We start from the raw sequence: 12959 nt of genomic DNA on the forward strand, positions 1-12959 counted from the left end.
GTTAGAACCTCATGTCAGTTTCACCATCTATTCAACAGCATTTAGCTAGAAACACAGAAGCGGTTCTTTCCTCATATTTCCACATTCACAGCACCCAGACAATGATGAAGTTGAGACCATTCTCCCACTTACGTATTTCTTAAATCCCTTGTCTTCTATCCCACTAGCTTCCCTCTAACCAAGGAACTCATCATCATACTTTGCCTGAACACCCAATAGCTGCATCACTGGTTCCTGGTACCTGAGTCCTTCTGTCATCACGTCTGTCAGGGAGACATCATGTAAATCACATCATTTTCACGCCTTTGTTCAAACTTCTTCAATGGTTCTCTTCACCTGAAAGAGAAATTTTCACATTTACTACATGGCATGCAGGGCCTTTGTCATTTGGCCCCCTTGCCCACCACTACCACCCCCAAGCTTTATGCTACAGGAATTTATAATTCTTTGCAGTCTCCAAAGCACAATTCCCATTTGCATTACCATCTTTGCATTTGCTGTTCTTTTCTCAGAAATACTCAACCTGACTTACTTATGGAAAAAATCTTACTCTTCTTTCAAGTCTTAGGTTACTGTTGCCTGTTCTGTGACACTCTATGTTGCTCTTACAAATCAACCTAATATCTTCTTCGATTATTTTCCCACCTTTTCTCATATATTATTCTCATTATTATTAGTGTCTTTATAATTTTTAATTTGCATACCTATCTAATAAACTGCATACTTTTTTGAGGACGGGGATTAATTATTGTCATCACTGTGCTCCTAGACACTAGCATAGTCATAGTACATATTAGGAGCTCAATAAATATTTGTTGAGTATATGAGTGCATGAAGGCCCTGGACTACTGCTCACATCCTAATTGCATGTACTAATGGCTAGCTCATTGCCTAATCAGCCCATACGATATTTTTCAAGACCCAGGGATCCAAGGGAAAAGTTAAAGTAGAAAAAAAGAAACATGGTCACTGTTAGTGACTAAATCATATTGCTGTGCTATAGAAACAATATTATCTAATATGTATCATTCAACATTTTCTAATAGATAATATTTCTAATATTTAATATTGTCTAATGCTTTCTATTCTGGGAAAGTTTCTAAAATATTTACATTCACATAGGTTAACTCAATTAATCTATAAGTGCTATAATTAGCTCCATTTTATAGATGGGGACTTGAGGGAATATTTCGTAGTTTGCCCGAGATCTTACAGAAGGTAAATGAAGAAGCAAGGATTCAAATCCAGGCAATGTAGCTTTAGAGATCTATCCCAATCACGTCACTATATCACTTTATAATTGGATGTAGTGTCACAAGATTTTGAGTCAGCTTGTTTCTAGGCCTGTCTGATGAACATTTGGTGAGTCCACTAGGAGTTATTTGCAAGACAGATTTTTTTTTTAACCTAAAAAAAGAATTAGAGAAAAGATTTCTGTGCTGAAGATAGCATAGTGCTGTCTTGGATAATAATTCCCCGGCAGGGGCAAGGAACCTGTGCCTGAGGGCTTAAGGAGACACAAACTCTAGGCTGAAAATAAAAAACTGTTTTTACACCAGGCACAAGGCATAAAGAGCTCTCAGATCTCCAGATGAGAAATCATGAGGGATTAACATTTATCTCACTTCTGCATAGAGCACAGCATGGATCTGGCCTGTAGTGCTATAGGACTGGGCTTCTAAAACTTTAATGCACTTGGATACACCTGTGGCATTGTTAACATACAGGGAAGGTTATTCACAAAATAACATGCGAAACAACGTACAAACCCCAAATTATCTACTTGAGTCTTTGAGTTGATTTTGACTTCCAGTGTTATTCAGAAACAACTGTGGGAAGTGGAAAGTTTTCCTTAAATCGTAAGTAAAATTTTGACAGTTTACATTTTCATGGCAATTTTGAACTACCAGTTGTGACCTCTGATAAACTAATTCTGACTTGAACCCCTCTCTCCATGAGCACTTGCTTTCTGCTTTACAACACTAACCTAGACAGGCAACTAAATCACTTTTGCTCGTTTTTTCCCCAACTGTTGCATCCGAAGTTTTTAATGCATGGGAAATTTTAGTGAATATTTTGAGTGGTGAACAACTTTTATATGTCAGAAAAGCTTGCATGTCCAGTTATCCTTAAAAGATCTTTGGCCTCATCATAAGTGGGCATTTTTCTCTGGCCATCCTTCCCCAGAAACCCAGCCTTATGTGTCTTGTTACCTGACTACTTCCCTTCCCACACTCCAATTTCTCCCTGCTTACAGCAAACTCCAAATTCCTTATTAGTGTTTTATGAATAACAGTATGGTTATTACTTTGTTTTGTACAGAACAAGGCATCAAAGGCCTAGACTTCCCCTCCCAGGGCAGTCACTCAAAGTACCCTTTCCAAATTAGAAACAATAAGTAAATTTTTAAAAATTCCTTCTTCATGGATTCTCTTGTGACAATAGTTAAAATAAATTTTTTACCCAAATAATAAAGAATATTCATTCTTTATTGTCAAACGTATGCATAGTACAAATCCATGTTTGTCACTAGGGTTTGCAAAGAAGAATCCCGCTGGCTCTCATTATTTACAAAGAAATTGTCTCTCACCAAGGCTTTAAAATCAGTTTGATTAATTTGTTTTTTAATTGATTGATCTTAGCATTTTAAATAAAAAATTTAATTATTATATTTATATATATATTATCAAGTATATTTAATTTACTTGAATAAAATAATGTAACCACATACCAAATTGTTTTTATTTTCAGACAGTATTTTTCTTTTTTTCTTCAGTTTTGTTTTATTCCTCTTTATTCTTCTTCTTCACCCTATATTTGAGCCCTTATTTCCACCCTACTTGTTAATGAATGTCTTCCGGTACTATTCGTTGGAATGGAATGGAAACATAAATATAATAGAACCATATACTCGTATACATATGCAGAAGAAGGGAGACCAGTCATCTTCTCATTCAGATACATCCAGGGAATACCTCTGTATAATCTCATATAGCTATAATTAAATCATTTTAGTGACTTTTATATTCGACATTAAAATTTATAAATGAGCAGAAAAGTGAAAATCTATTGAATGATGCTTTTCAAAAAGCAATGAATTCATTCCCAAGTAATCAGCAAAAGCAATCAGTAAAACCAGACCTTTTAAAAACTTAAAACTATTTCATAAAAGCCAACATGCAAATCATTAAAATAACTACAGAATTGTGTCTTAAAGGATCTCACCATACTTTGTGGACTAACAACCAAAAATTAAAATTGTTGGTAACTGCTAAATTTAGTAGTAGAAGGCAATTATGTTTTCTCTTGGACAGAAGCATTGATTTAGAGATCAAAGTGTTTACAACTATGTTGTGAACTATATATTTGGAAGACTCATTATGCTTTTCTCTTCTTTTTTCTTTTTCTTTCTTTTTTTTTTTGTGGTACGCGGGCCTCTCACTGTTGTGGCCTCTCCCGTTGCAGAGCACAGGCTTCAGACGCGCAGGCTCAGCGGCCATGGCTCACGGGCCCAGCCGCTCCGCGACATGTGGGATCTTCCCGGACCAGGGCACGAACCCGTGTCCCCTTGCATTGGCAGGCGGACCCCCAACCACTGTGCCACCAGTGAAGCCCTTCTCTTCTTTTTAATTGACATTACAAGGTGAAGCTAATCTTTCTTTTGCTAATCAAAAATCATAAATACTCTTCTTACAGTTACAGCATTATTACAACGTCATAATGAGTCACAGGCATCATAAATTGAATGCAGAATGGTTTAATAAAAAAAGTCCTCTGCATGCTAGCCGTTATTAATAAGTCAGTAGGCACAGTGCCAATTAACCTCCATGACCTAAATGGAAAAGGAATACAGGTGACTTTTGGCTGTTAGAACAATGGAAAAGACTACGCTAACATGTCAGTCCATAGGATGATTATAGGAGGGAAAAAAGGAAGATTTTTTTAAAAAACACATCAAATTTGCCAGAGTCAAATCACAATTAATACATGTGTTTGTATGAAACTGTTTAAATAATGGCCATCTCATGAGCAGGAAAAAATGTTTCTGTTCCCTCTTTCACAGCAGTAACTCAATATTAGGAGAATAATACAGAAATTCACCATGGTTAGGAAAAAACTGTCTGATTTTATATCTCAATGCCTATTTCTGAAATCTCCTGATATCAAATTTTTGCACAGAGCACGTCAGTGTTCTGTGTGTTGGGATGCCGGAAAGTAAACTGCAACAGAGATCTTTACCAGAATCTCTTGTTCTAAATCTCAGCTTGGTCCTTGGCTTTCTTTTCACAGTAGGAAAAAGCACTAATAGTGCTATCTTAGCCTCAGAGGACAGATGAGACACACTAATCATTTGCTATTTATCCCTTGGGTTTCTTGCTAATAGATGCTCTGTAGTGCTGAGACCCTAACCTATGGTAACATCTTTCATTTCAAAGATGGAGTCAACAATAATAGTCTGGAGATAATAAGAGATATGAGGACAGGAGAAATATAGAATAGGTGTAGTGAACAATATGTATTTGTATGTAATAATTATGACCCTGGGCAATTATACAGAAGAAGTACATCCAATGAAAGTTAGGTAAATTTACAAGGCAAACAAACATGAGGTTAATAAAGCTATTTAATCACACCAAATTTACATCTGACCTTTGTCATTTATCCAAAGCAATATAGTAAAATGCTCTAATCATTATTTCTGTTTTATTTTCAGCTCTGGTTATGCAACTTAATATATTTCTTATACTGTATTTTCATGTCTGACAGAGTACACATTTTTCTCAGTTTATTGACATTGTGGTATTCCATATGGTTTATCCTCAATTTTTTTGGTTGCTTGGGACAGTCTTTTTGCTTGTTTGTTTTTTTACTTTCATGCAGTACACTGTATTGTGTTCCTTGCTAAAAGATTTTTTTAAAAGCTTTTTTTTCTTCATATATATTTCCAGGGTGTAGACTCAAACATAAAAATGCACAGTCTAAGTTGATTTTTGTGTTTATAACTCATTAATTCATTGTTATAGTTTAATAAGAATTTATTTGAATTTAAAAATTATTTGAATTTGCATTTCTTCCAATAATAGAAAGATTGTCTGTGTTCATGTGATGATTTAGTCAGTAAATTCATCACATGAACACAGATACATAACACTGTATGCCTGTGTTAAATTATTCATCCACTTTGAAAACTTGCTAATTTTAAAGTTACAATAATCTAGACGGTCTGGTCATATCATAAGAATAGAGAAGTAGATCAATAGAACAGGTTTGATAATACAAAAATAAACCCTTACATTTGTGGTACATTGATTTTTCACAAAGGTGTCAAATCATTTTGGAAGGGAAAAGATGAACTTTTCAACAAAACGTCCTGGAACAATAAGATATACACATGCAGATATTTATATGTATCTCACACCATACACAAACATTAGCTTAAAATGCCTGACAGATTTAAATGCAAGAGTTAAAACTATAAACATTTCATAAGAAAACCGAAGAAAATGTTCATGACTTTGATTAGTCAAAGATTTCTAAAATGTGATGCTAAAAGCATGATCCACTAAAAAATACGATAGGGCTTCCCTGGTGGCGCAGTGGTTGAGAGTCCGCCTGCCGATGCAGGGGACACGGGTTCGTGCCCCGGTCCAGGAAGATCCCACATGCCGCGGAACGGCTGGGCCCGTGAGCCATGGCCGCTGAGCCTGCGCGTCCGGAGCCTGTGCTCCGCAACGGGAGAGGCCACAACAGAGAGAGGCCCGCATACCGCAAAAAAAAAAAAAAAAAAAAAAAAAACCCGATAAATTGGACTTCATAAAAACTAAAAAGTTTATTTCTAAGGACACCATTAAGAAAATGAAAAACAAAAGGGAAAATAATTATAATTCAGATATGGTAAAACTATTTGTATCTTATATATACAATTACAATTTTGACCCAATAAAAATTAATAAAATCTTAAAATTGATATTTCATCAAAGAAAATATATACTTAGCCACTAAGCGCTATGAGAAAATGCTCAATGTCATTAGTTATTAGGGAAATGTAAGTTAAACCACAATAAAATATCACTTTATGCCCTCTAGGATAATATATACTCAAACAGACAGTAGTAAGTGTGGTAAGGATATGGAGAAATGGGAACCCTCACACCTTGCTAGTGGAACTGTCAAATGGTGGACCCAATTTGAAAAACTGGTAATTCTCAAAATATTGAGCATAAATTTACACACAAACCAGCAAATTCACTTCTGGGATTCTTCCCAAAAGAAATGAAAACACAGGACCACAAAAAGATTTGTATGAGAATGTTTATTGCAGTATTATTCATGATACAGTAGCCAAAAACTGGAAGCAGCCTAAATGTTCATCAACAGAGTAATGGATAAACACAAGGTGATAGGAATATTATTAATCAGCAATAAAAAAGAAGAAACTACTGATGTACCATGCAACAACATGGATGACCCTCTAAAGTATTATGCTAAGTGGGTGAATTTAGACACAAAAGACTATATTTTTTATGATTCTATATATATGAAATATTCAGAAAAAGGCAAATCTGTAAGAGACAGAAAGGAGATTAGTGACCGCCTGCAGGTGGGGTTTGGAAAAAATAGTGACTGCAAAGGGGAGATCTTTGAGGATAATGGAAAGATTCTGAAATTGGATTAAGTGACTCTTGCACAGCTTGGTGGATTTACTAAAAGTCATTGCTTGAATGTTTAGAATGAGTGAATTTCATGTAAACTGCACTTAAACCAAAAGGGTTAAAAACCAAATTTCATGTGAACCCCAAAGCATTACCATTGAATTCAGTGCAGAAACACAAAGTGTTTTGTGTGATATCATGAGTTAGTGATTGTAGCATAATCACGACTATGCATGACTTAAATGAATCATGCATGTCTTAAATGAATCACACGTGTCTCTGTACTTTTTAGAGGTTAATACCTGTATATGACTTTGCTCTCCAAAAATTCTGTACCTATTAAAACTTTGTTTTCTGTCTATGTTTACTAATACTCGCTTGAGGCTTATTTCAAGAAATATATTTTGGTGGCCTGGCAAGTTGGATTCGGAAGTGGGAGGAGAAACTGAAAATTTGGAGATAGGCCAGAGTCAGTTCACTGAGGACTGTGTTACCATGGAAAGGAATTTGAATTAATATATTAATTCGTCTACAAAGAATTTTAACTGCTAGAGATACTCTTTCATTGAACATCAGTTTTATGTATCCTTTTCTTCCTATCATATATCTCTAAGGTAATAATTTAAAAGGACATAGAAAAAGAAATTACAATTATTGGAAGTTACCAAGAAAGATCTGCTTATAATATGCATATCTGGGAAATACCACATAAAATACATTTGTATTTCTGTATGACATTGGACAGACTTTTTTAGAATACCCATTAGTGCATTCAGAGTGATGCATCTTCTCAAGAGATGTATTGTTATCTATTTGGTGATTTAGACTTTGGCTTTGAAAAATCAGATAAAGGTCTAATGAAATATACTGAAAAAAAATGATGCATACTAAACTGAGTTATCAAAATATAGAGAGAATTGTCCATTATGGGTAGTATTGTTTATAGCCCCCTTTCTTTTATCTTCTGTGCAATTTTTTAAGGAGGCAGTTCTTAGATGTCTTATCTTCCAGGTATCATCTTTCCAACTTGGTATATTACATATAAATGGTAGTTATCTATAAACCCTATCTACCTACCTATCTATATATTGTGCTTTTAGAACAACAAGAGGCCTACCCACATATACTTGTGTGTGTTTTTTTTTAAATTATTGTGATTGCTTTGGCTTAAGATCTTGGTGTTGACAGAAAATGTCCTACTAAAAATGAAATGTGTTAGGTAAAGTATTTGGTCTTTGGCAACCAATAACTCTTTACCATTGAGTAGTGTATTTGTTTATCAGGAGGCCATAGTTAAAGATACAGAGAGACAGTAAACTTAAAGGACAACATCAGCTCGAAAGAACCACAATTTGATACCCCCCATCTTCCTTTTATGATGTCCAAAGTTGAAATACACTTATAAACCCAATCTGTTTCTAAGTTTCAACAAAGACCGTAAAGATTGTAGCTTGGATCAATGGAAGGGTCAATTAAAACAAAATGCAAGATTTTTGCCTGTTCCCTCCTCATCACAAGGACATCACTTCTGGGGAAAGACAGGGAAAATTTCTTTTATTAAAACAGCAAAGTTAAAAATGTTGTTTTAGATGTAGTATTAAGATTATGCTGATCACTTAAAACAATCTGGAGTGTCTCATTCTCTAGTCTCTGAAATTGCTTAATATTTAAATAAATTATTTCAAGACTGTTTGATAGAATTTATTAGAGAAACCATCCATCCATGGAGTTTTCTTTGTCTTAAGACTTTAATTTACTGGGACTTCCCTGGTGGTCCAGTTGGTAAGATGCTGCACTCCCAATGCAGGGGGCCTGGGAACTAGATCTCACATGCATGCCACAACTATGAGTTCACACGCCACAACTAAGAGTCCACATGCTGAAACTAAGAAGTCCACATGCTGCAACTAAGAGTCTGCAGGCCACAACTAAAGATCCCATGTGCTGCAACGAAGATCCCTTGTGCCACAACTAACACCCAGCACAGCCCAAACAAATAAATATTAAAAAGACTTTAATTTACTGATTCATTTTCTATAATGATTATAGATTTATAATTTCTGTACATTTCTATGTCAATTTTGGCAACTGAAATATTTTCTAGAAAAAATTTCCATTTCATCTAAATCTTCAAAGGCATCAAAATAATGGTTCATAATTTCCTTTTCTTATCTTTTTATTAACTGCAGCATCTGCAGTGATACTCACCTCTTTATTCCTGATATTGTTTTGGTACCTACTTTTCCTTCTTGATCAATTTTGCAAGAGGTTGTCAAATTTTTAAATTTGCTAATAATCACTAATTTTTATTTGCTTTATGATTCATTAATTCTTGCTATTTTCTCGATTATTTTATTCATCTGATTTTCTTTGCTTTTATTATGCTCTTTTTAAATAGCTAACTTCTTGAGAGATATTCTTAGCTCATTAATTTTAATTACTTTCCTCTTCTAATATTTTCATGCATTTAAGGTATTAAATTCTCTTTTGCTTTAACTGCATTCTTAAATATAATCTAATCCCCATTACAATTTATTCTATGAACGATGGACAATTTGATGTGCTTTCTTAATTTTTAAACATATAAAAACTTCTGGTTTATATATGATAATCTCAATAGATGCAGAAAAAGCCTTCGACAAAATTCAACACCCATTTATGATAAAAACTCTCCAGAAAGTGGCACAGAGGGAACTTACCTCAACATAATAAAGGCCATATATGACAAACCCACAGCCAACATCATTCTCAATGGTGAAAAATTGAAAGAATTTCCATTAAGATCAGGAACAAAACAAGTTTGCCCAATCTCACCACTATTATTCAACATAGTTTTGGAAGTTTTAGCCACAGCAATCAGAGATGAAAAGAAATAAAAGCATTTCAAATAGGAAAAGAAGAAGTAAAACTGTCATTGTTTGCAGATGACATGATGCTACTATACATAGAGAATCCTAAGATGTCATGAGAAAACTACTAGAGCTAATCAATGAATTTGGTAAAGTAGCAGGATACAAAATTAATGCACAGAAATCTCTTGCATTCCCTTAAACTAATGATGAAAAATCTAAAAGATAAATTAAGGAAACACTCCTATTTACCATTGTAACATAAAGAATAAAATACCTAGGAATAAATCTACCTAAGGAGACAAAAAACCGTATGCAGAAAACTATAAGACACTGATGAAAGAAATTAAAGATGATACAAACAGATGGAGACATATACCATGTTCTTGGATTGGAAGAATCAATAACGTGAAAATGACTATCGTACCCAAAGCAATCTACATATTCAATGCACTCCCTATCAAACGACCAATGATATTTTTCACAGAACTAGAACAAAAAATTGCACTATTTGTATGGAAACACAAAAGACCCCAAATAGCCAAAACAATCTTGAGATAGAAAAACAGAGCTGGAGGGATCAGGCTCCCTGACTTCAGACTATACTACAAAGCTACAGTAATCAAGACAGTATGGTACTGGCACAAAAATAGAAATGTAGTTCAATGGAACAGGATAGAAAGCCCCGAGATAAACCCACACACATATGGTCACTTTATCTTTAATAAAGTAGGCAAGAATATACAATGGAGAAAAGACAGCCTCTTTAATAAGTGGTACTGGGAGAACTGGACAGCTACATGTAAAAGAATGAAATTTGTACACTCCCTAATACCATACACAAAAATAAACTCAAAATGGATTAAAGACCTAAATGTAAGGTCAGACACTATAAAACTCTTAGAGGAAAACATAGGTAGAACACTCTATGACATAAATCACAACAAGATCCTTTTTGACCCACCTCCTAGAGAAATGGAAATACAAACAAAAATAAACAAATGGGACCTAATGAATCTTAAAAGTTTTGCACAGCAAAGGAAACCATAAACAAGATAAAAAAAAAAACACCCTCAGAATGGGAGAAAATATTTGCAAACGATGCAACTGACAAAGGATTAATCTCCATATTATACAAGCAGCTCAAGCAGCTCAATATCAAAAAAACAAACAACCCAATGCAAAAATGGGCGGAATATCTAAATAGACATGTCTCCCAGGAAGATATACAGATTGACAACAAACCCATGAAAGGATGCTCAATGTCACTAATCATTAGAGAAATGCAAATCAAAACTAAAATTAGGTGTCACCACTCACCAGTCAGAATGACCACCATCAAAAAATCTACAAACAATAAATGCTGGGGAGGTTGTGGAGAAAAAGGGAATCCTCCTACTCTGTTAGTGGGAATGTTAATTGATATAGCCACTATGGCGAACAGTATGGAGGTTCCTTAAAAATCTAAAAATAGAATTACCATATGACCCAGCAATCCCACTACTGGGCATATACCCTGAGAAAACCATAACTCAAACAGAGTCATGCACCACAGTGTTCATTGCAGTACTATTTACAATAGCCAGGACATGGAAGCAACCTAAGTGCCCATTGACAGATGAATGGATAAAGAAGATGTGGCACATATATACAATGGAACATTACTCAGCAATTAAAAAGTAACAAAACTGAGTTATTTGTAGTGAGGTGGATGGACGTAGAATGTGTCATACAGAGTGAAGTAAGTCAGAAAGAGAAAAAGAAATACTGTATGCTAACACATATATATGAAATCTAAAAAAAAAAAAAAAAAGGTTCTGAAGAACCTAGGGGCAGGACAGGAATAAAGACGTAGAGGTAGAGAATGGACTTGAGTATACGGGGAGGGGGAAGGGTAAGCTGGGACGAAGTGAGAGAGTGGCATGGACATATACACTACCAAATGTAAAATAGATAACTAGTAGGAAGTAGCTGCATAGCATAGGGAGATCAGCTCGGTGCTTTGTGACTACCTGGAAGGACGGTGGGAGGGAGAAACAAGAGGGAGAAGATATGGGGATATAAGTATACATATAGCTGATTCACTTTGTTATACAGAAGAAACTAACACAACAATGTAAAACAATTATATTCCAATAAAGATGTTAAAAAAAAAAAAGTTCAGTGGGCATGTATCTAAAACTTTCTGAGGATAGTTGGAACAGTAATTGCACACCCAGTACCATAGTCCTGGAAGAGAATGTGATGTAATTCAATACCAATATGTCCTCGCTGGCATAGGAGTAACTTCTATCTGGAAGATGAATATGGAACAAAAAATGGTTCTACACTTTGGCAAATAAGGGGTCACCTGTTTCCTGTAAAGAATTAATGACAATCAAGTCACAGTATGTGGCAATCTATTCAAACCATTCAGTTTGTTTACATGGAGGCCTGGTGCAGACTAGAGTCACTGAATTTTCTGCATTAGAACTAGTTTCCTCTTCTAGACTCAACTAAAATTATTCTATGACCTGAGTGTCTCATTCACAGATAAATACAAAAATAGTCCTCCTCTTGTCTTAAAAAAATATGAGTATTTTATAATTCTTCTACAACTTGCGTATTTATTTTGAAATCATTTATATATGTGAATGCAAACAGCTAAAATAATTATTGTAGTCTCTTTCCTCCCTCTCAAACAAAGAGTATTATTTCTACATTTCAAACTTTCTGGGAATGTGTATAAATATATGTACACCAAAATATATCAGGTCATTTATTATTTTTAAACTATGATCTAGTTATTTTTAATGCACTGAATAGGTATGAATTCTAACACTAATTAAAGCAAGTACTTGGAGTAGTGATCAGAGATTCAGATGTTTTTAAACTACTTTGAGATGGAGTTTGGCTGATTTGCTTTCTTATCTTCAGGCTTCTCACTATTGTTTCCCGTTTGGTTTTGGCCAAGTCAGCTACCAGTAAACATACTGAATACTCAGATAGTTCAGGAATGAATTTCTTCCGAGAAAGCACACTAAGTTGAAGAATTATTCTGAAAGAAAATGAAAGTTAAACCTTCAATTAAAATTAAATCTATCTTAGTATGGCAAAAAAAATATCTGCCATGCTTATTTCACTTTTCACTATATATAAATTAAGCCAGGGTTATATGGTGAAACCAAGTGGAGGTTGGCATTTGTCTAACCCAACCAAGATACTCAGAGAATACACTGTATCTGTGCCCATCATTCCAGATATTGATTAGGGAGGTCAATTCAATTTTATTGAAATTTCAAATGATCTATATGATTTGGGGGACACCAAGATATATACCATTGATTGGCTTTGTTTTTATTTCTCTTTCCCTAGATGTGGTAAAAGCTATAAATTAAAATTGTAAAGCAGCAACTCTGTTTTGTATCTTATCAAAGCTCACACCGTTCCAGGGATGTGGTCTACATTGGTGGGTCAC

General features: G+C 34.6%; 1 protein-coding gene across 2 annotated transcripts in view; it reads right to left on the reverse strand.

The window, feature by feature from the left end:
- Positions 1 to 248: 248 nt before the first annotated feature.
- KCNJ3 (potassium inwardly rectifying channel subfamily J member 3) overlaps positions 249 to 12959 on the reverse strand; it is a 179097-nt gene continuing 166386 nt past the window's right edge. Inside the window, exon 2 of one of the 2 annotated variants that reach the window (XM_067741896.1) lies at positions 249 to 336. In XM_067741896.1, coding sequence (XP_067597997.1) covers positions 310 to 336 — 27 coding nt within the window. In that variant the 3' untranslated portion in view covers positions 249 to 309. The remainder of the gene's footprint in view (positions 337 to 12959) is intronic. The other variant, XM_067741895.1, reaches the window with a different exon arrangement.

This window comes from Pseudorca crassidens, chromosome 6 (assembly GCF_039906515.1).
Source record: "Pseudorca crassidens isolate mPseCra1 chromosome 6, mPseCra1.hap1, whole genome shotgun sequence".
In the NCBI taxonomy this organism is placed as follows: domain Eukaryota; kingdom Metazoa; phylum Chordata; class Mammalia; order Artiodactyla; family Delphinidae; genus Pseudorca; species Pseudorca crassidens.